This window comes from Ciconia boyciana, chromosome 1, assembly GCF_034638445.1.
Source record: "Ciconia boyciana chromosome 1, ASM3463844v1, whole genome shotgun sequence".
Classification (NCBI taxonomy): Eukaryota; Metazoa; Chordata; class Aves; order Ciconiiformes; family Ciconiidae; genus Ciconia; species Ciconia boyciana.
In genome coordinates, this window is record NC_132934.1 from 69,993,597 (window position 1) to 70,021,421 (window position 27,825).

A 27,825-nucleotide genomic window follows, 5' to 3' on the forward strand; every position below is an offset into this window, starting at 1 on the left:
CCTGCCCCGTTAAACAGTAACTTAGGAAATCAAATCACTCTTTGTACTGTTGTCACTACAGAAATTCTGCCATGTCATGATGTCCAAAGCGTGACTCATGCATAACCACACACACTTGACATTTTCTCCACAGGATTCTTTTTTACCAAGCGTATGCATCAAAAAATGAATGCCCGGAGCCTAAATAGAGTGTAATTAGTATATACATAAGCCATGAAGCTAATGGGACGATAATAAGTAGCATACCACGCATTTACTTTTCGATTTAACAAATTTGTTCTACCATGGTTATCAAGCAATTACCCTGCAATGCCAGCTGAGCACTGTATTTCCTGTCGCAGCACTATAAATCATAGCGTACTCAGTCCAACTGCGTTGGTATAAGATCAAGCGAAATCTAAAGCAAAGTCTAAGATACAAAGCGAAATCAAGCGAAGTCTAAAGAAAAAAAGGTTTTCTTCAATTACGTGTGTATATATATTTTTCCCTGACTTGCACGCAAATGTCAGAACTGCAGGCTTTGCTGCTACTGTTAATCAGTGGTGTCACAAAATGATAAAATCCAGGAGGTGATTAAAACCTGTGGATGTCATCAGCGTGAGGCGTTGGAATGGCAGGACGATCACCAGAAACCTCGTTATCTCCAGGCTCAGACCAGCCCTCCGTTAGACGTTTGCCACCACAAAACCATATGAAACCGCCGTGCTCTCGGCCGTCAGTCGAAGCCCAGCAAACGGGTCAGCTTTGCCGAAAAGCTCACTGAGCTGGAAACCCAGCTGAGCTCCCTGGGGCCGGGCTACAGCTTTGGGTGAAAACCATGAGGTGAAAACCACTGCAAAAACCGGGTGAAAGCTGGCTGTGGGTGTCCCACAGTGTGAAGAACGGTGCAAAACCCCAAGTGAAACCTGTGAGACAGCTGAAACACGGTGAGCATCAGGAACGAGTAAAAGGTTTGCACAGCCCCCTGTGAATTGGATGCATTTAGAATAGCCCCACGATAGGAAAAATACAGCGCACATATAAAATACAGCATGCACAATGCTTTTTATTGGGTAGTTGCAGACCGCTGCTGATGCCGGTTTTTAGTGCTGACGGTATTTACCCGAAACCAGAGGCGTGCACCGGAGAGGCTGAGCGCGCAGACCTCGGAACCCCTCCGTTTACCCGTGAACGCGAAGACAAACCCCGGGTAAAACCAGGCTTGGCTCCACGGCCCCGGCCTCTGCCCACAGAGCTGTCTCCAGCGGGGCCGCACCTCCCGTCAGGAGTCACTCGGGGCTCACAGCAACCCGAAGCAGGGCGGGGAGGCCGGGGAAGCCGCCGCCTGTCCCGGGCAGTACACCAACCGCCGGCCCGCGGCGCGGCGCGGCGCGGCGCGGCCCGGCCCGGCCCGGCCTGGCCTGGCCCTGCCTGCTCCTCACAGCCGCACCCCCCAACCACAACAACCGACCCAACGGTTACTTGTGGCGGGCGGGCTCCTGGGGCCACAGCCCCGCCCACGGCAGGCCTCGCCCCGCAACACCCCAGCCCCGCCTCTCCGCGGCGGCCCCTCCTCAGGTGAGGGCCGGCACCGCCCCGCGCCCAGGTCGGAGCCCGGAAGCCCCGAGGCCCGGGCGGCGGGGCCATGGCGGGCGCGGGGCCGCGGCGGCTGCCCCTGCTGCTTCTCCTCGTCTTCCCCATCCCGCCCGCCGGCGCGGCCCTGCGGCTGCTGCTGGGCGCCGCGCCGCCCTTCAACTGCTCGCAGCCGGTAAGCGCGGCGGGGTTGGGAGCACCGGGAACTCGGAGGCGCCGGCAGGCAGGCGGCGGGGCCGGGCAGGGCACGGGCATGGGGCCGGCGGCGTCCCCACGGCCTCCGCAGCGGGCTGAGCCCGGCGGCAGGGCCGGGGAGGCGGGGGTTTCCCGCTTCCTGCGGTGTCTCGCGCCGCCAACGGTCGCTAACCGCCGGTATGCCGGGGGGGCCCCACGCGCGGCCATCCCCGCGCGGCTCGGGGCCGGGACAGGGACGAGGAGCCGGCGGGCCGGTGGCGGGGGGGCGGCCGAGAAGTTAGGGTGAGGGAGCGGCTTCCCCGCCGGAGGGGCTGGGGGGGGTGTGGGGGTCAGCATGGTCTCGGTAGCCCGGGAAAGGGCTTGTCGGGCGGGGGGCGCGGTGCCCCCGGCCGGGGCCTGAGCCTGTTCCGCTCCCTCCCGAGTCCCGCCTCAGTGCCAGCCATGGCCCCGCGTCCGCAGACGGCCCCGGCGGGCAGAGCCTCGGGAGGGGAGCTCTCTGTGGCGGGGCGAAGCTGGCGGCGAGCGCCGGTCCGAAGCGGAGCCTGGAAGCGGGGGCAACTGCCCGGGCAGGCAGCGGGGTGGCGGCGCAGGAGGTGACCGCGCATGGGTCCCCCCGCCGAGCTCTCGCAACTGGCAGTGGGTGCCCTCGGCCCACCCGAGGCCGGTGGCGGTTATGGTCCTGCTGCTGACCTCATCCTTGTGTCACACTGTGTTGCTCAGTCAAAACCCGGTATTTGTTTTATTACGGTTTGGGGGGGGATTGGTTGTCGTTGATGTGGGCTGTATGTATCAAAGCAACTGTATATAGCGCACAACTGCATTAACTTAATGTTAAACTAGAATTATAAATACCGCAGAATTAGCCTGGCTGTGTGATGGCTGCCAGGAAATGTCTGTCACTGACATCTGTGAGGGGCCGTGGCTGGGGCTGAGATTTGCTAAAACTGCCTGAAGTTACTGAGCAGGATGTGAGTCTTTCCTAATAGCTGAGGTTGCCTAATGTCCTAAATGTTTTAACCTGTTCCTTGCAGCTGAAGAGTTTTTAGGAGGAAGCAGGGAATATCTGCTGAAGGAGTAGGTAAACAAACATTATACATACTTGAAATTTTGAAAAGGCAGATTATGGTTGCCTTTTCTCCCTGTGAAACCAGCCAGAGAGGATATAGATTGAGAGGTGCAGATGTGGTGTCTATATAAAAAGTGAACTAACCAGCCTGAGCTAACTTTGGCAGCCCAAAGTATGAACTCCTAGCTGGTCTCTCTCTGGGGGTTTTTGGGGTTTGTTTGGGCTTTTTTTTGTCTAAGATACATGTAAAGAGTGTGTAGGAAGAGCAAGAGATCTGGTTTTACTTTTTATTTCTGTTAACAATAGCAATGCATGCATAAACAGGATAATGGGCAGCTATCTTCTAAGCTAGAAAGTTTTATAGGTCATGATGCACTCTCAGCAGCCTAGAGAATGCCGCTAGTCAGATGTAGCTATAGACATACATAAACCAAAATGTGTCCTTTGGGATGAAAGCTTCTATAATCTTTTCCCGTATGTATTTCCTATCCTTTGTTTATTCTGCCTCCTTTCCTAATGCTTGACCATATACTTACCCTCATTTTACCTGACCTCTGCTCTGCTGCCTTCACTCCTATTTAAAAATACCTGAAGAAAACAGTCCACTTCAGTGATTTTACTTTAGGGTGGGCATTGTGGAGTTACAAAATGCAAAATCTTACCAAAGGGGAAAGAGGACATTACAGTATTGCTTGGGCATCTAACATAACCGTGGGTATCCCAAATATTGTTAGTCACACAGGGCTTGAGAGTAATACATTATAGAATTTCTGTGAGTCCTTGGATGCTTGGGCTTTGCCCTGACTTTGTCTTCCTAGCTGTACCTTTTTTTAGGGAACGTGAACCACAGTAACTTAGTAAGGGGTTCACCAGTACATCACCAACTCTTACTGAGGAAATGTGTTGCCCTGTGCTCTGCGTGTGCTCATAGATCAGTGAATGCGTAAGCCTGCTACTTTGGCCTTTTCTTTCAGTAAGCTGTTTTCTGAAATGCAGACAGACTTAAGAAAAGTAAGTTAAGCCGATGAGCAGCCTCTTTAGAAGCAATTGTGAAGCTGCTGACACATATAGGAAAAAGTACCATCAACTGAAGTTATGGCAGTTGAAAACAATTTCCCCTTCCCTTTCTGTTGGTTGCACTGTTTTCAGAGGATGATTCAGTAACCCTTCCAAGTGAGTGACTGTAGTGTGGTTCAAAAGGGAAGCTGTTGCTGGGCAGGGTTGGTGAGACCCACTTCCTTTTTCTAACCCACTACACTCATGCTGCTGTTGCTGGGCTTCGGAGTAGGTCAGGGTGAGCAATAGTGGTTTTTTTCAGCAAAGCTCTCATGTGGCAAAGGCTGTTTTGGAGATGGTGGAGGGAAAGTGTCATACTGGTATCGGTAGACACCTGTAAATTGTGAAAGTAAAACTAAATGCCTGTTAACAGCTCATCTTATTAAAATGCCAACAAATGTACTTAATGGGCCTTATTCACCACCACTCCATCAAACCTGCTCAGCTCTAAGGCTGAATAGCACAGCTGCAAATCCAGTTCCTTCTAGTAACTATTATTTGAGTATGTCATCTGCAGGGAGGTGGGGTTCAGGCTTTTTTTCTATGCACAGGGGAAAAAACATCCCACAGCTTAAATACCCATCTGGTTGTTCACCATCAAGTGTTTATTCACTGTGTTCAGTCATTGAGCTGTAACTGTTTCACAACACGGCATGCCTCGTGTCCTGGAGGAATGCAGTGTTTATAACCCTGCCATCTTTAAGGGACTGGATAGGCATATGTAGTTTGGTCTTTGAAATCCATCTTGCCAGCTTATTGGATATTTACTAGAAGTCTCTGGAGCAGAATTGATGCAACATCTCTCATGAAGATGAAAGATGGTGGTACATGTGAGGAAGACTTTTCCTGGTCCTCCTTTTACTAATGTGTTCATTTTGCCTTTGCTATTGACCGACTTCTGTCATTCCCCTCTATGGCATCTTTTTGCTGTGTAGGTTGTTACCGTAAACCATGGTCACGCTTAGTGCTGCTAAAATATTTCTGGACTTCTTGGCACGAAAAGGATTGGTGATCAAAACTAGCAAACTTCAGCATAAAAAGGGTTAGTGATCAAAACTACCAAAATATGATAAAGAAAACTTTAAAACTGATTTTTGTGAAGAAGCTTCAACTTCTGAGTTAGGATTTGACTTTGCTGAGAATTTATATGAGGGCAAGAGAAAAACTTAGAAACTATAGAGAAAAATGCTTAAAAAATAAAAACAATTTTGTATAAGATAGTTGTTTCCTACCAGCCTTAAATGAATCATCTTTCAGCAGTTATTCCTGTAATGTGTTCTTGTCCTATTGATCTCTGCTTCTTTTAACTAAGGACTCGGGAAAGGGAAACTGCAGTAAACTCCAAATTGGCCAAGCCTCAGAAGATACGTGGAATGGCTCATAAGTGAGAGGCAGATTTTGGGAAGCTGGAGTCCTTCCCATTCAGCAGCTGCTCTTTAAAGGAAAACTGGATGCTTGCCCAGCTCATAGCAGTTTCTTGCTAGTTACCACAGCATCCTGCTGGGAAATCTTGGCCTCCTATTAATTTAATTGAATTGTTATGACATGGCACTGTTAATCAGTTTCCCATTTTTTTTCAGATGCACGTGATTCTCCACGGCATATGGTCTGTTCTTTTTTGATGTCAAAAGCAAGAAAAATCTTGGAAAAAAGAGTGTAAAAAACAGTTGCTTAGCTTTCTGTGAAAATATGGCAAGTAAACAGGAAGCGTTGATTGTGCCTGTCCTCTTCTGCTGATAATAGTTTTGGGCATCACCTCACATCGTCTTGTTCTCATATTTGTGCCTCCTGTGCTTGTAGCTTTGCTTGTTGGGCCTGCAAGGCAATAGGAAGCTGATGAGAAGAGAACATCTCTGTTTAAGCCCTTTCTATAATAATGTGCAGAGCATGTTGCCTGGCTGTGGGCTCCATCTTCAGCTTTTCTGCAGAGCTCTTAATTTTTGTTCCTTCTCCTCCCATTTGTCCGCTTGTCTGTTGTGTGTGGACTGAGACATCTCAGTTCTGTCAAAGCTTTTTACATTCTTCTAGCTTTATGTGAGTGAGCAGAAGCAATTGTTGCTGTAACTTTATTTCTATTGTATCCTCTAAATTTGTGCTTGCTCAAGTAGGGAAACTAGGTTAAGTACTTCTGCTGTCCACAGCTTTGTTAATGCAGTCTGAATGAGCCAATGCATCAGATAAGGTTTTGGGTTGGTTGGACCTTTACAAGGGAAAACCAGCGGGTATTCCCCCTGGTGCTGAGGAGGTAGCCGGTGCAAATCTGGAAGTAGTTGACTTTATTGCAAAACTGACTTGTCTTTGTCTTTAATTGCTTCCTGACTTTTGGATGTCATTCTCTGAAGTTACGCTTTCTTGGTATAAAAGTGTGCCCTCAGCTGCAGCCCAGCCCAGTCCAGTTCACGTGGGCAGTATCCAAAAAGGAGATGAGAGTTTTCATGGTAACTGCTTTCTAGGTATCCTTTGGGGTTCTTATATCTCTGCCTGCATTGTGGCTTTATCTTCTTCTTCTGTTATCTTTGCTTTCTTATGCTAATAGCAAGGACTTCCTGGCTGGATGAATTGTTCTCCTGGGCATTTTGGGCTGTTAGGTCATCCCTGCAGCGCTTTGAGGACTGGGAAGGGAGTGGACCAACAATTGAGTTGGTGCAGGCTGCTGTGTGGTGGGAGAATCCTTCCCCCAGTCTTGTGGTAAACCTGCTAAATTCTTGACTACCTGGAGTGTTTTAAGCTGCCACCAACATAGCCAGCTACACATAAAAAAATGTTACTGGCATGGCAGGTAAACAGGCTAGTGTGGGGTAAGAAAAAAACATATGTAGGTGGCCTCTTGAAAATCCTAAGTAGGGTTGGAGAATGGTGACACACCAGGAAAACTATTGTTTGTCCCTGTAGGAACTCAGTGTTGAAAGGTGAGAGATATCTTAATTGTCAAGTTTCAGTTCTGAATCTTCATCAACCAACTGATGGTTCCTGATTCAGCTCTTGGCTTTTTAATGAATGTCAGAAAGGGCACAGCCTCATCAATGCTGGGAACATCATTGCAAACGCTTTACCTGGGAAAATAGACCTGGAGGAAGAGAGAATCCATTTATCCACTGTGCTGTTTCAATATTTGTATTGATCATAAAACACAAAGGGGGAAATGCAACACTTCCTCATTTGAGTGTGTCTTATCTGCTAATAAACAGAAACACCAGAACACAAATGAAAGCAGCTCTTCAGGCAAATAATGCCTTATAATTTATATAAGGGCTTTATCATGATGCAATTTACAATAGTTATTGATAACTGCAACAGCACAAGGACAAAATGACTGAATATTAAGTGAATATGTTTTAAGAGAAGTCATTAAATTACGAACAGAAACCATGGTTAGTAGCCAGTTATTTTTGTTGCCTGTTGTGGGTTCACCCCAGCTGGCAGCTCAGCCCTACACAGCCGCTCACTCTTTCCCCTCAGTGGGATGGGGAGAGAATTGGAAGGGCAAAAGCAAGAAAACTTGTGGATTGAGATAAAGACAGTTTAATAGGTAAAGCAAAAGCTGTGTGTGCAAGCAAAGCGAAATAAGGAATTGATTTCCATCAGCAGGCAGATGTTTAGTCATCCCCAGGAAAGCAGGGCTTCATTACATGTAACAGTTACTTGGGAAGACAAATCTCTTAACTCTGAATGTCCCCCCCTTCCTCCTTCTTCCCCCTGCTTTAATTACTGAGCACAATGTCATATGGTCTGGGGTATCCCTTTGGTCAGTTGGGGTCAGCTGTCCTGGCTGTGTCCCCTCCCAAATTCTTGTGCACCCCCAGCCTACCTGCTTGGGGAGAGCAGTGTAAGAGACATAAAAGGCCTTGAGGCTGTGTAAGCACTGTTCAGTAATAACTAAAACATCCCTGTGTTATCAACACTGTTTTGGTCACAAATCCAAAACACAGCACTGTACCAACTGCTGTGAAGAAAATTAACTCCATCCCAGCCAAAACCACTGCACCTGTTTATGCAGGGGGCATTGTCAGGCTAAATAATTTACCTAAGGAAGTCTGATAAAGTATTTGAAGTGTTAGGAGTAACTTTTTTATAGCTTAATCTGCTTTTCCATATTGGTAGTTATAATTTATATTTTTCTCTTTTTCAGTGATTGTAGTTTAGCTAGTTTTGGTTTGGTTTAATCATCATTTGCTTGCTTGCTTTCTAGTTTTTTTGCATTATCAAAGGACTTAGGTTGCAGATGCTACATGGGAGTGTTCCAGGGTGGGGGGGAGGAAACCTGATTTGGAAGGTACAAAGTTGCAATAATGTTTCTATTAACTATACTTGTAACCAGTTTTTCTTAAGTCCGACAGGATCTAAATAATGGAGGATTTGTCTGTGCATTTATCTGCAGTAATTAGGTGCAGTATAATTGTGAAAGTACAGTTCAGACTAAATTGTATTTATATTCAAATTGATCAAGTTGATTCCCCTAGTTGTGGCTGGTTTGACCTTTTGAGCACAACAAAAATAGTGAAAAGTACCTCTTGCATGTTATTACACATTGATGTTAAGTTCATAGATTTATTTTGCTCTTGGTTATGTTAGAGCTCCTCTGCCCTACGCAGGGCACTGCTACATAGCTTTTGGGACCATTTGTCCCAAGACTCCCATCTAGCAAGACCCTGTTTGGGTGTTTCCAGAGTTGTTAGTGCCACAACCTAGGAGTGAGGCTGGGGATCCAACAGTGAGTTGAAAACTTCAAGAAGATCCAGAGCAAAGATAGGGAGAAGGCAGGTGGTTTCTGTAGGTGAGCTGCTAACATCTGGGGATCGGGGGAGAAAGGAAGAGAACAGAGTGAGAGAATGGCAAGGAAAGGTTAAGAGTGTCACTCTCTATCCCTCTCCCCTCCTCATTTATAGAAGAAACTTTGATTAACAGTGCAAAGTAATTGGAATATTTGTTCTGATTCTGGGATGTTGCCTTAGTCCTAACTTAGTGCAATGTTGTATTTGAAAAATACAACATTGCTAGCTGGCTGGTAGGAAAACAATTCTTCACCAAAGTTCAGTTCTCAGGCAAATTGTTATATAGATTTGTATATATTTAGAAGTTCAGAGTGGCCAATTAGGCAGATTCCTTCCTTTGAACTGACTGAAATATTTCCTAAGTGATAATAAAGTTGGTCAATATTATACAACTTGGGTGTTGCACTGAATCTTTTTCAATATACCATATCTTGAGTATGTTTGTAGTACTGCTTATTGGAGCGTGGATGTGTTACTTGTGAAGGGTGTGCCTGAAGACTGGATTTATACCTGTGTATTGTTTTGACTTGTGTAACAAAAGCCTGGGAGAGATTTTCAGGTTTATTTTTTATATAAGCATGAGGATCTTAATGCCAAATCTGCCTGCTTTCACTCAAGGTTTGTAGGAACACAGATACATGAGCTGATATGTGAGTGTTAATGTTGGAAGTATTTTTTTCATAGTCAGTAGAACTCTGCTCATGTTTGAAATCGATTGCTCAGCACAGCTTGTATGATACCTGATTTAACCAATTGCTTATACTTTGTATTTCCTTCAAATAATAAAAAGCTTATTAATTGATGTGATGTTTTGCTTTCACTAGGACTTCTTCAAAGGCAGGATGTAGTTCTGTCTTGTTACAAGCAGACAAAAGCCAAGCACAGCTGTGAAAGAGCAGTGCCCACCTTCCTCCTAAGGCCTGGTGGTTTGTTTGCAGCTTCTCCCATACAAGCAGGAGCAGAGGTGCAGCAGAGCAGAAGGGCAGAAGATCTGGTTCACAGCTGACCTCCCTTCCTCCCCTGCGGTCGGTTTCAGGCTGTAGCCAGGTGCCCGTATGGTCACACATGTGCTTATGCCAACACAGGGCAGGCTGCAGTGCTGGGGTGTAAGTGAAGGGACATTTAGGGCTGCATCTCTGGCAGTGATGGTGTCTAATGCCAACTTAGTGTCTGTGAAACTTCAGCTTTCTGTGCCACACTGGAGGACATGTTCACTACTGAAAAGGCACAGCTGGCGTTTTCAAGCATCCACCCCTGAAAATGTAAATACAACCTTGGATAGCCATGGCTATATCGCATTAATAAGCTAAGCCCCAAATACACTTGGAGTTGACCTTAAGTTGCAGAGAGGTTAAAAACCCCGCTGCCTTGCTTTCTCCACTGGAATGAATTATATTGTGGCAACAGTGTGACAATAATATCCACCTTTATATGTCAAGGCATAGGAAATGAGCGGGAGGAAACCTAGCCCTCATCTTGATTTAGTAAGTTAGTGAAAACTACAGACTTCCTCATCACTAGGATTTTGCATCACGTTAACCAAGCAAGCTTACATGCTTTTTCCTGGTGACCATGGGGGTCTTCCAGTGTAAACAAAACATACCCAGGAGAAACCAGGCAGAGCCCACATAACTTCTGGTTGCTTTTTTATGTTCAGGACATCTTTATCCTTAATACGAAAGAGTCTAATTCTGATTTTTTTTTTTTCCTTCATGGATTGCCTTTCAAATATATTTCTAGAAAGTAAAATCACCATATCCTACTTACAAGCTTGGCACTTACTGCATGTTGTCTTTTCCCTTCCCTGCTTCTTATGAGACATCAGGAAGAGGACCAGCCATAACTGATGCAGCCTTTCTGTTCAGGCAATACAGGACTGTTCATCACTGTGTGCTACTAGTCATTTATTGAATTTAAGTTTTTAGAGTGTCATTGCGTAGTGGTTTTGAACCCAAGCATAAGGTGAAGGAAATGCCCTGCAGTAGGCAGTACATAATCTAATAGGCAGTACTACAGTGGCAAGCCTAGCTGCAGAGAGCTCATGATTCCAGTCAGATGGGCTTAGACCTTGCAAGCATTACCAGCAAGATCAGTGCTGGGTAGCAGTAACTTAAAGCAATGGTGTTTAAAAACCATACCCGTCTACTTCAAGCAGTCTTTCATGTCACACTGGTTTCTGTTTTCACAGTCCTGGATTTTGGAAGGTTTTTGCTATCATCATCTTGCATTTTTGCCTCTCCAATTTCTTTCCATTATTGCAACTACTACTGTCACACATGCATTTCGGGTGTGTGCAGGTTTCATGCCCTGTGTCCTTTGGTTTTCTGATTAACAACTTTGTGCAATATTTCTTGATGGTTAATTCTTCCAGTTTGTATGCATCACTACTCGCTGAATTGTTTTCTTTCTGCCCCTCTCCTGCCACCAAGCAGAAGCAAATTACTGTCAATCCAGTTTCTATTCTGAGAGTAATATTCTTGTTTCTTTCCCCTCACAGGATTTAAACTGCCTCGTAAGAAATAGTAAGTAATTTCTTTTCTTCATTGCAGTTTTCTCATCAGAGCATGCAGGGTTTTTTTTTAACTGGGTTCATGTAGCAAGTTCTTCCTGCTAGAATCAGAGAGATGTAAAGTAAAGCGCTGCTATCATGCCTTGCTTTGGGAGTTTTCGGTTTGATCCATAATCAGCTCCAGCTAAAAGAGGGATGAGAAGTTAAGTCTTTTTCAGGATAGAGTTTGAGGGTGGGGGGTGGGGTGGGTGGAACAGAACCCAACTTGTTTAGTTTCTATTTAAAGCTGGGATGGTCAATTTTTAAAGAAATTGGAATTTTAGGACAAGTTTGTCAGTAAGTGTTCATTACAAGCTATTATATCTATGATGGTACTTGATGAAAAATTAAAGTATGACCTAGAATTAAAAAAGAGGCATAAAGGGCTGCAGCTGAGAGCAATTAATGTAAATTATTGGGCATAAAGTCCAATGAATTAACTTGATCTTAAAGGTCTTTTATAACCTAAATGATTCTATGATTGGAAAAGGAAACAGAGTTACTGTAAGTCCCACTGAACAAGTATATTGGACATACCAGGTGTAATGGGTCAAGTCTTAGCAATGGCACACATCTGAAACACTTGAGTATAACTATGAGTAATGTTCTTAAAAAAAGAAGAATGTTCTCCATTTGGGACACAGAGGTGTCTGGACAGTGCTTGCAGAACTCCTTGGCCTTTCTTTGCAGTTGTTGTTCTAAGCAGGCTCATATCTGCCTCAGTGCCCAACCCTGTATTGTACTGGCACAAGTATTTTTGTAGCCATGCTTGGCATGCCAGATCAGGGAGATGACTATGCTGAAAATAACCAGATTTTAAACTTTTTTGGCAGGAAAGGGATTGGGTGGGATCGGATTGGATCATGTTTCCCACTGGCAGACAGCCATTGGAATACAGCTTGACAACATGGCTGTTGGATGTAAGCCAAACTGCAGCTCCACCATTAAAATGCTGCCTTATTTGAATATTTGGTTTAAATTCTGCCTTATGGTTCTTATGTTTTTCTCCTCTAGGGGAAAGTTTTTTTTTTTTTGTTAGTGCTTAGTACACTCTCTTCTGAAAGGTACTTTAATCTTGTCAGGTTTTCTATAGGTATTTTTTGGTAGAATGAGCATTTGAGGATTGTCTAATTACTTTCTAAGCCTAAAACCATGCCGTCACAAGAAGGGGTAGTGTCCACTTTCCACTGTTCCTATCACTGGAAGTGTACTTTGGTGGGGGGGCTGACTGTGTGATGGGAAAGTGCTGCTCTTACCTGTGTCCCTGGCAGCATCTGGCTGCATGCTCCCTCTGCTTCCTCCAGCACAGTGCCAACAGTGGTGGGCCTGCAGGCTGAGCTGCTTCCTTGAGCTCTGCCTGACAGAGTAGCCCACCAAGGAAATGGGAAAATGTTTGTTTGGGTCATTTTTATGAACCAAATCATCACACAGCCCCATGATTGTTTTAATTCATGCAAGGGAATAAGTGGAAAATGTAGCCAAAAGAGCCACCTTTCATTAGCAGCATGGATTTCTATCAGCTGAAACTGGTAGCAAAACATGTTTTGCTTTTGAGGAGTTCAACCTACAAATTTATTCTCTTGCTCTTTGTTGTTCTCTTTTCAATATTACAGTGGTTTAGTGTGGATGCAACAAGTAGCTAAAAAAAATCATACTGATCTCTCCAAAGCCTGTATAACCATTTTACCTTTTTTCTTCTTTTTTTGATATATTCAGTGATCACACTAGCCTATTCATATGATTCATAGATTGCATGACACAGCTCATGTTCAGTAGTTTTTCTGCTAGTTTTTCAGCAGTGCTGTTATAAATAAATACTGTTACAAATTCTCATTAGGTAAATATGGCCTATGCTACACTTGCTTAGATGTATATTACAGTCTGTCAAGAAGTGTTTTGTCTAAATGTGTCCAATATACAAAGTGAGTCAGATTTGTTTTTATTGACAGTTCTGCCTTCCCCCCCCAATTATCATATGCTTTATCATCAGTTATTTTATATTTACTTCTAGATTGTTGATATTTTTTAGAAAAAAGGCATATCATTGGGCCTATGCTCACCCCCGCAGAGCTATTTAAAACACTCAAACAGTAATGATTTCCCACTTGCAACTCCTCCTTGATTTGTCAGCCTAGTTCTTCCTGTGTTTATGCTTTACTGATATTCAGCAGAGCTATTTTTAATACGCACTGATAAGTCAAATGTCTTACAAAAGTCTAAGTAGATCATGTCTGTCTAATGCCTGTCATACCTGATTTCATTTTCTGATGAGATTACAGGACCAGTTTTCCCTAACACTGTATTGATGAGCATAAATTATTTTTCTGTCCAGAATGCTCATTGGTTTAGGAAAGGCATAACAAGCAGTTGTTGGGTGCTATATTCAGATATTGAGTAAACTTACTTGACCTGTTTAACCTGACTACATTGACTGTGATAATTACTAATGGATTTTAAGGAAAAGAGGAAATGTAAGTTACTAGAGTGAGTGAGTTCAGAATATTACAGGCAATTTATAAAGTACTTGCATGCTAAAAACTGCCTTTCTGAACTGTGAAGCAGTCTGTCACCCAGTTTTGCCCTCTGAGTAACCCTGACCCAGAGGGCAGACCATAATTGCAATTAAGCAGAGTTTCCTTGGCCCCACTCTAAATGGCGGCTTGCATTTGCTGGACAGGTACCTGCATGGAGGAGAGCTGGCTGCAGGTTCCCACATGGACTCCTTCTGCTCCAAGCAGTCTTCATGTCTCTTCTGACATTTTCCGTCAGATGGATGGAAACCTGCTCCCTGTGCTTCGGATAGAATGGAAAGTGGCCACTGATGGTAAGTGGTGGTGGTTTAATGTGAACATGGAGCAGAGGAATTAGCTGTGGTCTAGTAAGGATAGGGAGGAGAATTATGACTTGAAGTCTTCTACTGATCTAGTAATGAAAGCAGAGCTTTGAAATTTGGGGGTTTGGCTCCTTCATTTTGTTTGTTTTGGGAGACGATTTTGTTTTTTTCTTGGTGACTGAATCGGGGCTTTGTGTGTGCTGGGTAGTCAAGAATTTAAAATGTTTCCACTGGTATGGGATAATGATATTTCAAATTGGAAAAGCAGATAAAAATGGAATCAAGTGACCCACACCTTTACCATGGCAGTGAGGGGAGAAAGGAGGTTCGCACTGCAAGCATTGCCTTTTCAAGGCATGGTAAAGACTGCAGCAGTCTTGTGCAGGGGAATTACATCTGTGAACTGAACAAATGAGAATTAATTTGAGAGCGCACAAATAGCTTATGCACTGTTAATCCAGTGCAAGTTCCTTCCATTTTGGGTAATCTAGTCCTTGTAACTTAGGTTTCCTATATGCAGATGTGTCTTGATAAAGGAATAATTGTCTCATTGTTGGAGCCTAAATGAGTACCAGTAAGTCAAGTTTTCTCACTCTCCAAATATCTTTGCTTATTTTTTGTTTGTTTGTGTGCGGTGCTTCCCTTGCATGCTCTTGTCCATCGTTTTGCACTGATTCAAGGCAGAATTAAGGACATTCATTTCTTCCTTCTGCAGGGCCTATGTCTGAGGGCTGTATAGACTTCTTATCTCAGTGTAGCCATAGTAGTGTAGAAGCAGGTGTGAATCAGGTAACCCAGTCATTTTGTGTAGCTATGGTTATAAACTTTCTCATTGGGATTTTCTGTACCAAAATAAAAGTGTATTTGCTTTGGTGCCCAAACTGCATGAAGCAGCCTTGAGAGGCAGAGCTAAACACAACACTGAACCTGTGGAACTGCCAGGTGTCTGGAAGAATGAAGTTGCCTTCTATTCCACCCCTTTATTTGCGCAGATGGAGCTCTTGCCATGCAGGACAACCTTTAAGCTGAAAGTGCTGTTAGTCAACCCTGCATGCTCACTTTTTCACAGCCAGTTATCTTTGTGTTGGGATCCCCAGCACTTCAGAGGAGTAAGACTGTGACAAGACTAGGCACAGTGGTAATCTCTGTGGGGGTTGCAACCTCTACACATGCAGATGACAGGAAAAGACATCTCTCTCCATCCCTGTGCCTGCAGCTAGCATCCGGTGTCTCCGAGGGGCAGAGCTGGCTGTGATGCAAGTGAACAGCAATCAACAGATCTGTGCCCAGTTTGACTTTCAGAACAACTTGACGCTTCAGGTCCGTCCGGATGGAGGCCGGGTGAGTGCAAAGGGCTCTAAACTACTTTTTCTAGTCCATGGGTTTGCTTCTGCTTTCACTGTCATATAGCAAGGTTATGGATTAAAAAGTACAGACTGGTTAGAAGAGTTGATGAAACAATCAAGATACTGGGCTTGAGACCTCCTGTCGTTTCCAGTTTGTTTTATACTTGTGTGTAACCATGTACAAGTTCCTTGCTTATCTTGGTTTCTCTTTCACTCTTCCCATCCTTCAGGTTTTAAGAATTGTTGCTCTCAGTGCCTAGCCTATGTCATCGTTCTGGATGTTGCTTAAAGCAAATAATTGTAGGAGTTTTTGCATTCTGCTTGACAGCTGTGCCATAGCCGCCTTTTTAACTCAACCCTTCCTTTTACTTCCACTTCTTTCTTGTACTCTCTTGCTGTGGAGGAAAGCACCAACCTTGGGCGTGGTCCTTCAGCTTACACTCAGTCTAGGAAACTTGTCCAAAAAATGCTGAGCATCCACAGCTCCCTTAACGAACAAACTCCAGATTCCTATTGTTTGTAATCACACAGAATTGGGCCGTAGTTGGTTTACCATCTGGAGCCAGTGCCTCTCCCAGAATTTGCACAGCATTGCTGATACGTGGAAAACAGTATAAATTTAAGAAAATATTTATGGAATGGCCAGGTACAGAACTATATATGTATAAGGGCAATTCTAAATGCTTAGCACTTGCATGCACTGCAAGATTCTTGCTAGACTAGAATTTCAGTCTCAAAACTGTATATTTTAGCCTCATTTCCTTTCAGTTCAGAATGTAATTAAGTGGAAACTCCACGCAGTTGTTTGGCATGAGGCTGTTGTATCAGTTCAGAGATCCCAAGAAATAACTGTACTTTTCTCATTCCAAACAGAAAAAATTGAGATAGACCAAGGGACTAGTATATTTAATACACCTGAGTTACATTTTTTTTTTATAGTCAAGCTTCAGAAGAAGGGTCACATGGGATGAGGGAACACAGTGGAACAGGACTAAGTCTGTTAATTTCAGTGCCTTTATAAGACAATACTCTCATTTTAAGTCCTTATGAATGTGGTTTGCTTTCAGTGGAATTTCACTTTTGACCGTTTTGAAGTGGAACCTGGCCAGACTTACCAAGTGACTGTCTACCACCTGCCAAAACTGGGCGTAGACGGAGACTACAATTGCAAGTCCATGTCTCTCACAATGCCTGGTAAGAGATGCTCTAGTTCGCCTAGGCCTTGAGCTTAGGACTGTGATGGTTTGTGGACCTGTGGTTGGGGTTTTTTTTCCAGACCAGACCCATGAGCTGTGAGCAAGTTTGGCAATAGGGTGACAGTATTATAAATACCTGTTGTCCTTTCTCAATATTGCTGTTTAGAAAGTCTATGGTGCTAGCCTTATCTACAATACCCCTGTGGTATATATCCAAACTGCATGTGCTACAAGTCGCCATCCTTATTCCTGGGATCCTGTGTCCAGAAGCTTGTCAAATCTCTGCTTGGAATAAAGTGCATGTGGAGGGACTACTCTGTGAAGGCCAGACCCTTTGATTCTGGTTGACTGCAGTTCCTACATGGAAGATACTGCTACAAGAATTTTATATGCTCAATAGAAAGCTGGGCAAAACCTTGGACTTGGGCCTCTGATTTCTGAGAAATTGCATTTGTGGCTTGTCAAGAATTCTGCTATAGCTATGGCTAAAGTGAAGTTCATAATTAAACCTGAAAACTGATATAGGTGCCCCTCTGAGGGGCTGTTTGAAGATAAGTTACATCTCCTGGATTTTGTTGCTGAAATGTTCATCAGTGGAGCAGGCACAAAGATATTTCATCTACGGGAGTGAGGCTGTAGAGTAATCTTTCATGCTCTTTGCAGACTATCGCTGCAGCTTTTACTTAATTTTAAATCTTTCAAAGTTGCCCCTCTGCTTGTGGAAGCTGGAAATACAGGCCAGAATTTCCAAATCAGGAGTAAAGTTTGGCTTCTACTATTAAATTTAGACAGGTGAAGCTTGATTTCAAAGGCACAGTTAGGCATAATTTACCAAGAAACTTGATAGAGCTGAGTGCCTGACCTCTTCTTGTGTATATTAAAATTTTCCTATAACTAAAAAGAACTTGTTTTGTTGTTTTCCCTGAAGATGCTGAGCATCTGCAGTGCCCTCTGGCTGCACTGAGTAGTTTATAAATATTTGGCACTCAGTAAACTGGTTCATAATTTGCTTCTTAACTTGCTTATAGTTGTCAGCATGACTTTAGTTATAAAATGGCAAAGTATATGGTGTGTCAGTCAGTGTGAGCTGGAAAAGGAGAGGGGACACTTGGTTTTCAGCCCTCTTATCCTTTCTTATACCTGGTCATACTGAGAACTTCCTGCCTTTTATCCTCCACTGTTCTTCAGAAACCTAGTGCATCGTGTCAAGCTCATCAGTTGCAGGGAGCTTTGCTGATTAGAGCTTACATGTGAATTACAGAGGCACTATATATTTTCCAACTTTGAAAGTTGAAATTTAAGATATGCAATGTTTTCTTTCAGCTGTTTAAGCAGGAGTTGTTCCTTTTCCTTTGTGTCCAAACCCTGGAGGAGAGAAGTAGTTTAGGCTGAGACTTGTAAATCCCACATTGCTAAATGTTGAATATGTAATTCCGGATTTGACTCTGAAGAAAGTCCCGAAGAGCAGGACCAATCTGCTAAATGAAGCAAAGAGAACTATAAATGTGGACGAGTGTTTGGGGATCAAGAAAGATTCAAGCCTCTTAGTTTTCCTGGGGCAGAATGCTTTTGGAGGAATCTATCACTGTGGCACTCTCAAGGTCCAGAAATCAATATGAAGTTTTAATTCCACTATGACAGTCTCTGCACAAGTCTTACATTAGCAAGAGTTGTCAAATACTACTATTATAATAGTATTGTATGTTTTTGGTCTTTTCTTACTAATTATCTCTGTTCTGGAAAAAATAAAACACCATAAAATCAGTGGAGGGGCTAATTTATACATTGGAAGCCAATAGTATTCTGCTGCAGAATTTTGCTACTGCCTTGGAACAAAGGTCTCTACTCATCAAGGAGGGCTTGGTTAGCTGTATGGCTTCTAATAAGAAAATGTCTGTCTTTCCTAAATGGAAGTACAATGTTTCTGACTAGTCACCAATGGTCTTTCTTGCAGACTGCGAGGACTCTCTAATGAAAAGAACCATCCCATGTATAAAGACAGGTAAAAATTTTTCTGTTTGAGTCATGTAGACATGGGTGCCCTGTTGAAATATTTCTGATGGTTGAAAAACTTGGGAATATCTGCACTACTTCCAGGCAGCTTGTGGGAGCCCAGGATCCAAGGTAAAAGTCTAGATGATACAACTCTGCTTGTGAGCTTTAACCCATGGATGGAGCCAGCTCGATACCAAATTCATGTGGCCAGTTTCCTGAATGAGAAGAAGTGTAAAATGATCACACGTGATTTCACTGAGGTAATTACCTTCCTAAATTATATCCTCTGTGGTAATTTAGACAAACATTTCTTTAACAGTTGCTGAACAAGGAGTTGGAGCACTGATGTAGGAGATGTAACACACACACTTGTACAGCAATTTTCAAGGAATTATTTTCCACAAATTTTAAATTATCTTTGGAAAGGGGAACTTTATTTCAGGAATTTGGTGGATAAAAGATCAAAAAGAGGCTTTATAATGCATAGATCAGTCTGTAAACATCTGCAAAGAAAACTGAAATTTGATATTTATCTGGGCTTTATTACCTTTGTTAAGCCAATGCCTGGGGAATAAGACTAAATAAATCAGTTTCAATAAATCATTGAAGTAGTTTATCAAATGTGATGGTGGGCAGGTGCTAATTACATTTTTTTAGATCAAAACTGAGTGGTTCTGTAATATGTTTCAATGAAGCTGAGAATCCATTCCTGTAGGTCTTACAGCCTGTGTTGAGAAGCTCAAAGTAGATCCAGAGTGTCTTATGACATAACAAATGTTCCCCTTCAGGCATCTGAGGGAGGAGAAATGCTGAATATTTGGTACCAGTCCCCAGCCTTCCTTGGGGGAGGGCAGATATATTGGCATTCAGTTTGCTTAATCCTTCCATTCCTTCCACACTTAAAACCCTTTGTACTGCATGCACTAATATGTATTAAGTTGTTATTGACACAGCTGGTACAGCTGTCTGCATATTTCCCTGGCAGAGGGGAATATACCTCATTTTGGAGTATGTATCTGCTAGTCATTGTAAATAACATATTTAGATTGTCATGGTATTGATTGTATACAGCAGGTAACAAGGACAACTTATTTGTCTGTTCTGGTGTCAGAAGCAGCAGTGTTGACAGCTTTTTTAATTAAACGAGGAAGCTTGTTAATGTTTACACATTAAATAACTGAAGACATTTACATTGTTAAGAAACTGTAAGTTTAAGTTAACACATTTGAAGTTATACGATGTACATCCTTAATTGTTTCCTGTTACCTGTGCAACCTTAGCCTGCTGTCTTAATTGTATTACCATGTCTGTCAGACAGGACACCTGCAGTGATGGTGGCCAGACCATTTATCTGTTTTGTTCTCTGTGGGCTTCTTGTTCAAACAAAAAAAAGAAAGAAAGAAACTTCTGCTTCTTTGGACCACTCCGTAGTCTCATGTCAACTCCTTTTCTTTTTTGCTGCTTTCATTCAGTTGTCTTCCTTCCCTTATAACTTGCATCTGATTTCTGCAGGATGGACTGCAACAGCAAGTGAATGTCACAATCAAAATAGAGAAGAACATAAAAGCCTGCTGCAAGTACCAAATAGAGGTAGGATCTCACTGTTGTCCCTGTGTCCCATCCTTCACCAACAAGGCAATGAGCAGTTTAGGAATATTATGCTTTTTACACAGTGTTTTGTTCTGAGATTGCCTAATCCCTAATTACCTGTATCAGGGAAATGATGATTATGGCTGAAAGAACAATTTTTTAATATAGGTGTTTTCTGTAGACAGTGGCTTTTCCTTAGTATGCGGTTGCCAAGTCAGAGACTATGGAGTGTGAATGGCAAGTATGTAACCCCAGGAGCTCATTGCCTTCTTAACGTATAGTCTAAGAATTCTTGATTAATTTTGTTTTCTGAGGGGGAATGGGAATTCTGTGTCCCTGTGCTAAAATACAGGCAATGTAGAGGCAGGGGGAAAGAAAAGTGGGGAACAGAATTGCTTTTAAGAATAGCTTCTGTTTTCTGAATTTATTTCAACTGCAGATTCAGCCATTCTTTGCAAACTGTGGCACAGACTGTCTGAGACACTCTGCTTTCATCCCGTGTTCACCAGCTCCAAGTGAGAACTGCTTTTCTGTAAATTAGATTGCCATTGTCTTACAGATGAGAGCTGAATTTTTAATGTAACTCTCATCTTTTGCAGGTACAGACCCATCAGGTAAGAAGTTCTTCCAATACCCTGAAACTTTTCTTGCTGCTCTTTTCTTGTCATAGAATAACAAATGATCCTCCCTGGGAATGACCCGATGGGCAGGAAATGTCCCCTTGTAACACTGAATTCAGAGTGAATTGTGTTAAGAGTTACTTCCATGATTTAATGAGGCAAGTATTTGTATGCAGTGTGAACCTTAAAGAGCAATTTTTTTAGAGATACTTCACTTGCATAAAATTCTTTGAGAAACAGTTTTGACAAGAAGAGTCTTAATATAAAATACTTTCTGTCACTTTGCTCAGTGTTAAAAAATTTGCATAATATAAAGCAGCTTTTGGAGAGAATAGCTTGCATATATTCATTTTTATGAATGTCAAGATAAATCATGTGCATAATGATTTGACATCTTTTTTTTTTGGCTGCAACAACACCTGTAAGGAGCTAGTTTGCCCAAGATTTAAAAAGAAAAAAACACCTGTAGACTGAAAAAATACATCACCCAAAATGGTGATTTTTCTTTTTTAAGGTTACATGAACAGGCAGGACATGGGTGGCATGCCTGTCAAAGCTGGATAAATATTGCTGTTTAGAGGAAGGTTATTGATCTTATTTTCAATGTGCTGCACATATGGTTCTTTGTGGAGCAAGTTTATGGTGTAGAGCATCATCATGAAAGCAGGAATTTGTTTTGAGAAGTGACTGTGGCATGTTGTAAGGGGGAGGTGCTGGCCTACCCATGGTTTTAGGCAGAGCCAGGGTCCTTCTCCCTTGCTGGCCCCTGCTGCTCAAGAAACTTCTTTGATGAAATTCTATTTGTGTAAAGCAATGTCTGAGCATTATTTTTGTACTGCAGGTGATATGATTATATGGCTCTACTGGTGTGTCACTGGGATCTGTGTGTTACTGGTGGGATCAGTCATAGCAGGTGTGATTTGTATGACCAAAAAACGAGCAGGTAAGACTCATACCAGCTAGGAAGAAAAGATGCAATGCTAATACTATATTTTTCCTACTTCTGTACCTATTCCTATTGCTGTTTTCTTCCTTGCCGTTCTGATGTCTTGCCACTGAGATAATGCCTATGTAAACATCATCTTCTGTTTTATTTTGTTGGACTTGTAACATCCTAATACCATCCACCTAGTTAAGTAAAGCCTTCCAGGGGTTGTGCTGTCTGATATTCTATTTTCATAGCGCTTCAGAGCTCATGAGGGGAAAAAGGAACTTCATACTTCAGTCCTTTGTGTCCTGCAGATTGCTACAGATATCTCTCCATTTATTTTTCTCCTACATTGCATAAGAGTTTTGCAGGACAGAAGCTTCCTGTTTGTCCAGCCTGTAGTCTTTCCCCTGTCCCCCAAAGTCTCTACAAAATTCATTTTTATACTATTTTGAGCTTAAATAATGTTTTTCAATTATGATGGAAGAAGAAAAACAGGACGCAGAGGTTGACATTGAGCAGTTGGAAAATTGGGTACTTAAGGACTGATTCCTCGTCTTTTGTGCTGCAACCATGAGGCAGTTATCACAGGGAAACTGCAACTCACTAGGGTTTTTTTTTGCCTGAGAGGAGTAATTGGAAATCTTCTGGAAAATTTCTTAACATCAAACTTACCTATAAGATGTAGCTAGGGACATTTTAGTCGCCTCTTCAGAGAAGCCTCTTAAGAAAAAGCTATCTTTAAAAAAGCCTCTTCTCCTTAAGGAGAGGTAGCAGAACAATTAGCAGTTCTGTGTTTCTTGAGGTGGGCCAGATCTGGGGAAGATGGAGAAAATTGGTTTTAAGTGCATTCCTTCTCCTCTCAAAGGAGAAACGTAGTGAAGTACATAGTAAAATTGGCTGTAGAAGAGTCTTATTCATTTAGTATATTTGTTTTTATTAGGCTTCTCCCTCCCCATGGTTTTATCCCTGCACAGTTAAAGATTTTTTTTTAACATAATCTTTGGAAGGTGGTGTCACTTTAAGGGCTTCATCTTATTTCGTGTTTTCAGAACTGACTGTGACTTTCTCTTCCAGGACACCGGCGAGGGAAATGCATCCACAATGATTTGCAGACTGGTAAGATGTCCTGCCTGTGTTTTATCAAGCATGTGTAATGCATTCTGGAAGTCTCACAATTGTCCAGAAGGGGCGCTCATAGGCTCTACTGCTCTATAGGTGTTTCTCAAAACCAAAACGTAGTCTTAGGATCTTCCTGTTTAGCTAAAAGAAACTTTGTAATATCCAGTAGCCTTGGACAGAGAATATGGAAGTTGAAATGCCATATTTGGCAGATGGGAGACAATTGCTTTGTAAAGTGGTAAGGCTTTTGACCCAGCCGAGGCTGTACTGGCAAAAGAACCTTTGCTAATCATCTAAGCCATAGCAATAGATTGTTTTGGGGTGGATGCACTCAGCTCTCCAGCAGAGAATATAGATACATTTGCACACCTCTTGAAGCTGGTGTATTACTTGTGTGGTGAAATTCCACGAACCATCTAGGCATTATTATAAATCACAGCTCCACTGTCTGGACTTTCATATTAAATTTCTACAATGAGATGTTGTCTGCGTATGTTGCCAAAATAGCTTCAAAACTGGTAGTTGCTAGAACCTTTTGTTAATGTTCTCCTATGTTGATTGCTGCTGGCTTGCACCATTACCATTTTGGGAATGTGGCTGGGATGAATATTTTTCTGTCTTTCAGCAGCACCATATACCGACCTTCCTCTGCCACCCTTGAAGCCCCGAAAGGTTTGGATTGTGTACTCCGCTGATCACCTGCTGTACGTGGATGTGGTGCTGAAGTTTGCCGAGTTTCTGATGACGGTCTGTGGCACTGCTGTAGCCTTAGATCTGCTAGAAGATCATCAGATCTCGGAGTTAGGGCCGTTACCCTGGCTTACTCGACAGAAGAAGGAGATGGAAGACCTGTCTTCAAAGATCATAATCCTGTGTTCACGGGGCACTCAGGCCAAATGGCAGGCCATGCTTGGGAGTGAGCCTGTGTGCCTCAAGCAAGATCAGCAAAAGCCAATGGGAGACCTGTTCACCCCAGCCTTGAATTTGATCCTGCCAGATTTCAAGAAGCCAGCCTGTTTTGGAATGTATATAGTCTGCTATTTTGAGGGGATAAGTAGTGAGAAAGATATACCTGATCTGTTCAATGTCACATCCAGGTACCAACTGATGGACAAGTTTGAGGATATTTATTTTCGGATTCAGGATTTGGAGAAGTTTGAACCTGGGCGCATCCATCGAATCCGGGAAATCACAGCTGAAAATTACATCGATACCCCTAGTGGGAGGAAGTTGAAAGAGGCAGTACAAAAGTTCAAGAACTGGCAGATGGAGCACCCAGACTGGTTTGAGAGTGAAACCATCTGCTTGGATAATGATGAAGAGTTGCAGTCCTTAAATAGAGAGAGCCAGGTGGATTCATTGCTAAGTGAACCGGGTGGAATTGTGAAACACCAGCTGCACCTACGGGAGCCTGACCCTAACTGCTGTTATGTCATCAACCTCCACATGCGTGAAGGTGAAAGTAGAGGCTGTAAACTGCAGCCTCAACTTAATCCTTGTGGGGATCCGACTTCTCGGACTATGGTCCTTCCTATGAATGAGGCTCCTCTAGTTCAGGTAGTGGAGCCAGTCTCTTTCATGGAAGATAGAAATATACTTGGGCATCATGTGCTGAGTAATGAGGACTGTATGGAAGGAGTTCCTCTTCTGGAGACAAGCTTTCCAATGAGGAATAACATCATCCTCCACGATGACTCTGAAGTTTCAGCAATAGATGACCAGAGCCCTGAAAACCTCTCAGGTGAACTGAGACACCATCTGAATGGACTCATGTACTCTCTTTATCAGCAGGATGTCATTCCTTCAGAGCCATCTCTCTGCCAAGAGGAGGCTGACAAGCAACACCAATTGGTCTTTGATGACCAATGCAAAGACCAAAGACAGTCAGTGCAGTCAGACCAGGGCTACATCTCTAGATGTTCTCCTCTGCCTCCTGATGACCTTGTGGAGGAGGAAGAGGAGGAAGAGGAGGATCAGGAAAAACAGGTGGTCTTCCATGAACTCTCTCCAGAGGTCTTGAACAGTCTAAAGAGCCTCCAGCAGCAGCTGTTTTTCCAGGACATTCAACGGAGCTCTGACTGGGGGTATCCAGCTGAGGTGATGGACACTGGCCAGTCTTTGGAGGACTGCTAGGCTCTATCTGGGACCTGTTCCATTTGAAATACAGGGATGGAAGGTGGTACCATGCACACGGCTGAAACCGCATTTCAAACACCATCCTTGTCCTTGTATTGTAAATGATGTACTGGTGGGATCTTCCTGTCTGCTGCTAGGAGGCAGGATTGCCCAGCAGAATGGTAACGTTGCAGACCGGTAATGTTGCTTCCAATCTCTGTGGAGAGAAGCAACGAATATTAGCCACCCCTGTGAAAGAACAAGCAGTAGTTCTGTTCTTTGGGGAAATGCATTACATTACCATCCATCAGTGAGGACTCAGAAAAATTATTGTGGCTCATTCACTTGTGCCTTCAAAATGCTCTCCAGCTGTACTGGTTTTATTGCACTGATAAAAGTCATGGCCAGGGTTTGGAAAATAGATTTAGATAACATGGCAAAATTTGCATTGCCATTTTAATACACATTTTAAATATTTTATTGTAAATACTGTGTTAAAGATGTCTGCCTTAAACTTCAGCCAGGTTAGGGCTGTCTCTACCTGATTGATATGTGTATCTGGAGATTTTTTTCTTTTGCCACTCATTCATTCATTTGCAACTGCATTTCCATGGCCATTCAGAAATGAAGTTGAGTAACTGAGCAGTAAGTGGGATAAACTTTTAACTAGGAGTCTCCGTAATTCTCCCTACCTCCCTACTGGGAGGTATGTGCTTGAAAACCAGCTGTAGGAGGAAGGGGGAAAAGGAGATAATAGATGAAAAAATGGGATTTGGGCTTATTATACAACTATAAGAAGAATCTGGGACTGAATACAGAATTACTGAATCAGGGGAGTCTGGTGTATTCTATAAAGCACTGCTGTTTGCTTTTGGATATTTTAGCACCAGGAAGACTTGAACTGAAGATGTAGATAGTGACACACAATTATGGAAATGAAAGACTATTTTGGAGGGGAAAAAAAGTGTAGCTTCAGCAGATGCTGATGCTGTTTTAGAGTGGAGATAATAACTGAGTTAGGGGAGGCTGAGCTAAAATGAGTGCAAGATGTACTTATGTGGGTATAAACTCAAGCATGAGTAGTTCAGGTTAACCATTGTGTAATACTTATGTGGTGGGTTGACTGTGGCTGGATGGCAGGTGCCCACCAAAGCTGCTCTATCAGTCCCCCTCTTCAGCTGGTCAGGGAAGAGAAAATATAACAAAAGGCTTGTGGGTTGAGATAAGGACAGGGAGAGATCATTCACCAATTACCATCATGGGCAAAACAGACTTGACTTGGGGAAATTAATTTATTACCAATCAAATCAGAGTAGGGTAATGAGAAATAAAAACTAAATCTTAAAACACGTTCTTCCTGGGCTTAACTTCACTCCTGATTTTCTCTACCTCCTCCCCCCCAGTGGCACAGGGGGATGGGGAATGGGGGTTGTGCTCAGTTCATCACATGTTGTCTCTGCTGCTCCTTCCTCCTCAGGGGGAGGACTCCTCACACTCTTCCTGTGCTCCAGTGTGGGGTCCCTCCCACAGGAGGCAGTTCTCCATGAACTTCTCCAATGTGAGTCCTTCCCAGGGGCTGCAGTTTTTAATGAACTGCTCCAGCGTGGGTCCCTTCCATGGGGTGCAGTCCTTCAGGAACAGACTGCTCCAGCATGGGTCTCCCACGGGGTCACAAGTCCTGCCAGCAAACCTGCTCCCACATGGGCTCCTCTTTCTCCTGTGCACACATCCTGCCAGGAGCCTGCTCCAGCGTGGGCTTCCCACAGGGTCACAGCCTCCTTCGGGTATCCACCTGCTCTGGCCTGGGGTCCTCCATGGGCTGCAGGTGGATATCTGCTCCACCATGAACCTCCATGGGCTGCAGGGGGACAGCCTGCCTCACCATGGTCTTCACCATGGGCTGCAAGGGAATCTCTGCTCCGGTGCCTGGAGCACCTCCTCCCCTTCCTTCACTGACCTTGGTGTCTGCAGAGTTGCTGCTCTCACATATTCTCACTCCTCTCTCCAGCTGCAATTGTGCAGGTTGTTTTTTGGGTTTTTTTCCCCCTTAAATATGTTATCCCAGAGGCAATACTACTGTTGCTGATGGGCTTGACCTTGGCCAGTGGCGGGGCCTGTCTTGGAGCTGGCTGGCTTTGGCTCTGTCGGACATGGGGGAAATTTCTGGCAGCTTCTCACAGAAGCCACCCCTGTAGCCCCGCCACTACCAAAACCTTGCCATGCAAACCTAATACAATTAAGGGGTTCATCTTCCAGGAGCAGTGATGGTAACTGTATCAATTCCAGTGTTTTTAAAAGGTTGGGCTTGATGCACTAGAAAAATTTGTTCCCTGCAAGCGATTGCATGTTGGCCCACGTGGTACTGACTGGGTAGCGGACTAGTGGAGGCTGGCGTTTGCCCTATTTATCACTGTTTCTGCAGTCCAGCCTGCTGGATAACAGCTTGTGAGATGTAAATACATCCAGGCCTTTCTCCTTTGTGTTCAGATAAGCTTGTCATCTTCCTGTCCTTCTAAGTTTACTTGTCAAAAAAATCTTAAAGAGAATTTTACTTCAACTTTTAAAAATCTGGTATCTCAGAAGATAATCTGCTCTTTGACTTGCAACCAATATTGCATTATGTCTATTTCATAATGTTATTTGTTTATAACTTGTGTTTTGTTCCTTAAATTAAAAAACAAGACCACTTTTGGGTATATTTACTGATGTTCTCAATTCTGCCTAACTCCTTACCTCAGTATTTCTTATAGAAATAGGAGGCAAAACCGAGAACCAGAACTGAACTGGTTGGCAAATACCAAAACATTCTTGCAAAGCACTGTGCTGCTGGATACAGCTGAGGGCCCTCACATGTGGGAAGCACGTGCTCCT

General features: G+C 43.4%; 1 protein-coding gene across 7 annotated transcripts; it reads left to right on the top strand.

Annotated features, from left to right (window-relative positions):
* Positions 1–1,527: 1,527 nt before the first annotated feature.
* IL17RA (interleukin 17 receptor A) lies at positions 1,528–27,668 on the top strand. Of its 7 annotated transcripts, XM_072873834.1 has the most exons (14): positions 1,612–1,747; positions 2,799–2,845; positions 11,159–11,183; positions 13,887–14,033; positions 15,259–15,383; positions 16,456–16,582; positions 18,539–18,586; positions 18,682–18,839; positions 20,092–20,169; positions 20,609–20,684; positions 20,769–20,783; positions 21,631–21,732; positions 22,795–22,836; positions 23,465–27,668. In XM_072873834.1, the coding sequence occupies exons 4-14, from the start codon at positions 13,895–13,897 to the stop codon at positions 24,970–24,972; spliced, it is 2,418 nt and encodes an 805-aa protein (XP_072729935.1). In that variant the 5' UTR covers positions 1,612–1,747; positions 2,799–2,845; positions 11,159–11,183; positions 13,887–13,894; the 3' UTR covers positions 24,973–27,668. The 7 variants fall into 7 exon arrangements, with proteins under 7 accessions (XP_072729917.1, XP_072729907.1, XP_072729925.1 ...); XM_072873816.1 differs by lacking the exon at positions 2,799–2,845 and having other exon boundaries at positions 1,528–1,747; positions 23,468–27,668; XM_072873806.1 differs by lacking the exon at positions 2,799–2,845 and having other exon boundaries at positions 1,529–1,747; positions 23,465–27,667.
* The last annotated feature ends 157 nt before the right edge of the window (positions 27,669–27,825 follow it).

Coding starts and splice junctions, on each gene's coding strand:
- IL17RA (XM_072873806.1), top strand. CDS start 1,625: ATGGCGGGCGCGGGGCCGCGGCGGCTGCCCCTGCTGCTTCTCCTCGTC. Junction 1,748..11,158: donor CCTTCAACTGCTCGCAGCCG/GTAAGCGCGGCG, acceptor TTCCCCTCACAG/GATTTAAACTGCCTCGTAAG. Junction 15,384..16,455: donor TCCGTCCGGATGGAGGCCGG/GTGAGTGCAAAG, acceptor GTTTGCTTTCAG/TGGAATTTCACTTTTGACCG.